General features: G+C 37.6%; 1 protein-coding gene across 1 annotated transcript in view; it reads left to right on the top strand.

The window, feature by feature from the left end:
• The window catches only part of NUCB2 (nucleobindin 2), a 15,501-nt gene extending 15,329 nt beyond the window's left edge, over positions 1-172 (top strand). Inside the window, 1 exon segment of the mRNA XM_009328551.1 lies at positions 50-172. Coding sequence (XP_009326826.1) covers positions 50-162 — 113 coding nt within the window. The 3' untranslated portion in view covers positions 163-172.
• Positions 173-1,356: the final 1,184 nt, after the last annotated feature.

Here is a 1,356-nt window from a genome sequence, read left to right as displayed (position 1 = left end):
GAGCCAATTTAATTGAGAAGTTAAAAATGGTTTTATTCTTGTTTTACAGCTGGGGACCACAAAGTTGGAGAAGCACCAAAACATCCTGCGGGAGGTGATCAGCCTTTACCACCAGGACATGTCCAAGAACCAGCTGCTAGAACTGATCAAGTTCACCCTTAACCACTTGTGCTAGGAAATCAGAGTGAAACATGAACTCTCCACTTTCTTCCCGAGGTTGTAAAATCATTGGGAATGTTAGAGATGAAGTGTCAATCAGATTTGAATAATAAATTAAACTAATTATCTCTCCAATGCATCAGTGAGAAACACAACAGGGGGATCATTTAGAGGCTATAATGGAGGAGGGAATTAAGGAAACTTAATACTAAAGGTTTTTATGGCCAGGGGACTGAGCTGCTGAACTCTTCTCTTACAAAAAGGGAGGAGATGTCTGCCATTCTGTGTTTAGGCACAAATTGGAATCTTCTCAGAGAGGAAGCAGGGAACTGGCCTGAATGTCGTTAGGTCTAGTTTTACGCAGAAACTCTTTCCAGAAATGCTGAGAAGCAAAATATGGAGAATCGAAGACCATAGATAAAGGCCTACCATTTCCAGCACTACCAAACCCTTTCTTCTTTGAGACCAAATAAAAATCAGACTTCTAATCCTTAATCACAGAAAATTTGCACTTTCTAAAATCTAAACACAGCAAAGAATTATATGGAACAGTGAATATTTTTCATGTTTACAGAAGTGTAAGAATTTCACTGTAAGCCTTCAAAAGGAATATACTTCTGATATATTGATCTGAACCGTCCTCCTTGTTGAGATTAATTCTGTGTAGCAGTTGAATACTCAACTGGCTCTTGGGACAGTACTTTTGTCCCTCTTTCTTTCATCAGGTGCCAGCTGATCTCAAAATTTTGCATGCTATTAAGTAAGCTTTTTATGTTGATGGAAATATTGTGCAAAGCAGAACAAGACTCATTGTCTTTTTCTGTACAGATTATCCTACCTCCTATGATAATACCAGATTTTTCAAAATGCACCATGTGCTTCAGAAAGCTCTTCTCAGACATGAATCTTTGACTTCTTAAGAGTCTCACTATTAACGCTTATTAGTCCTTCAGCAGTTGGTGTAAGTTTATGAAGTGTCCTAAAACAGGGGTGCTACTTGATTGTATTATTCTGGTATTGAACCAGGATAGGTCCCTAATATTGTAAGCCAAGATTTTACAAGAATAAGTTGATTTTCCTGTGGGTTTTACTATAATGTTGAAAAGTTGTGTGATTGTCCTTGCTTGTCATTCATTTCAGACTGAAAGTATCCTAAAGTGTAAACCCTGTTTGGGTTTTTTTTTGTTTGCTTGGATT

The sequence above is a fragment of the Pygoscelis adeliae genome, unplaced genomic scaffold (genome assembly GCF_000699105.1).
Source record: "Pygoscelis adeliae isolate BGI_AS28 unplaced genomic scaffold, ASM69910v1 Scaffold166, whole genome shotgun sequence".
NCBI classification, from domain to species: domain Eukaryota; kingdom Metazoa; phylum Chordata; class Aves; order Sphenisciformes; family Spheniscidae; genus Pygoscelis; species Pygoscelis adeliae.
Note: the sequence above shows the minus strand (reverse complement) of the source record. Positions and strands in the feature narration are given on the sequence as shown.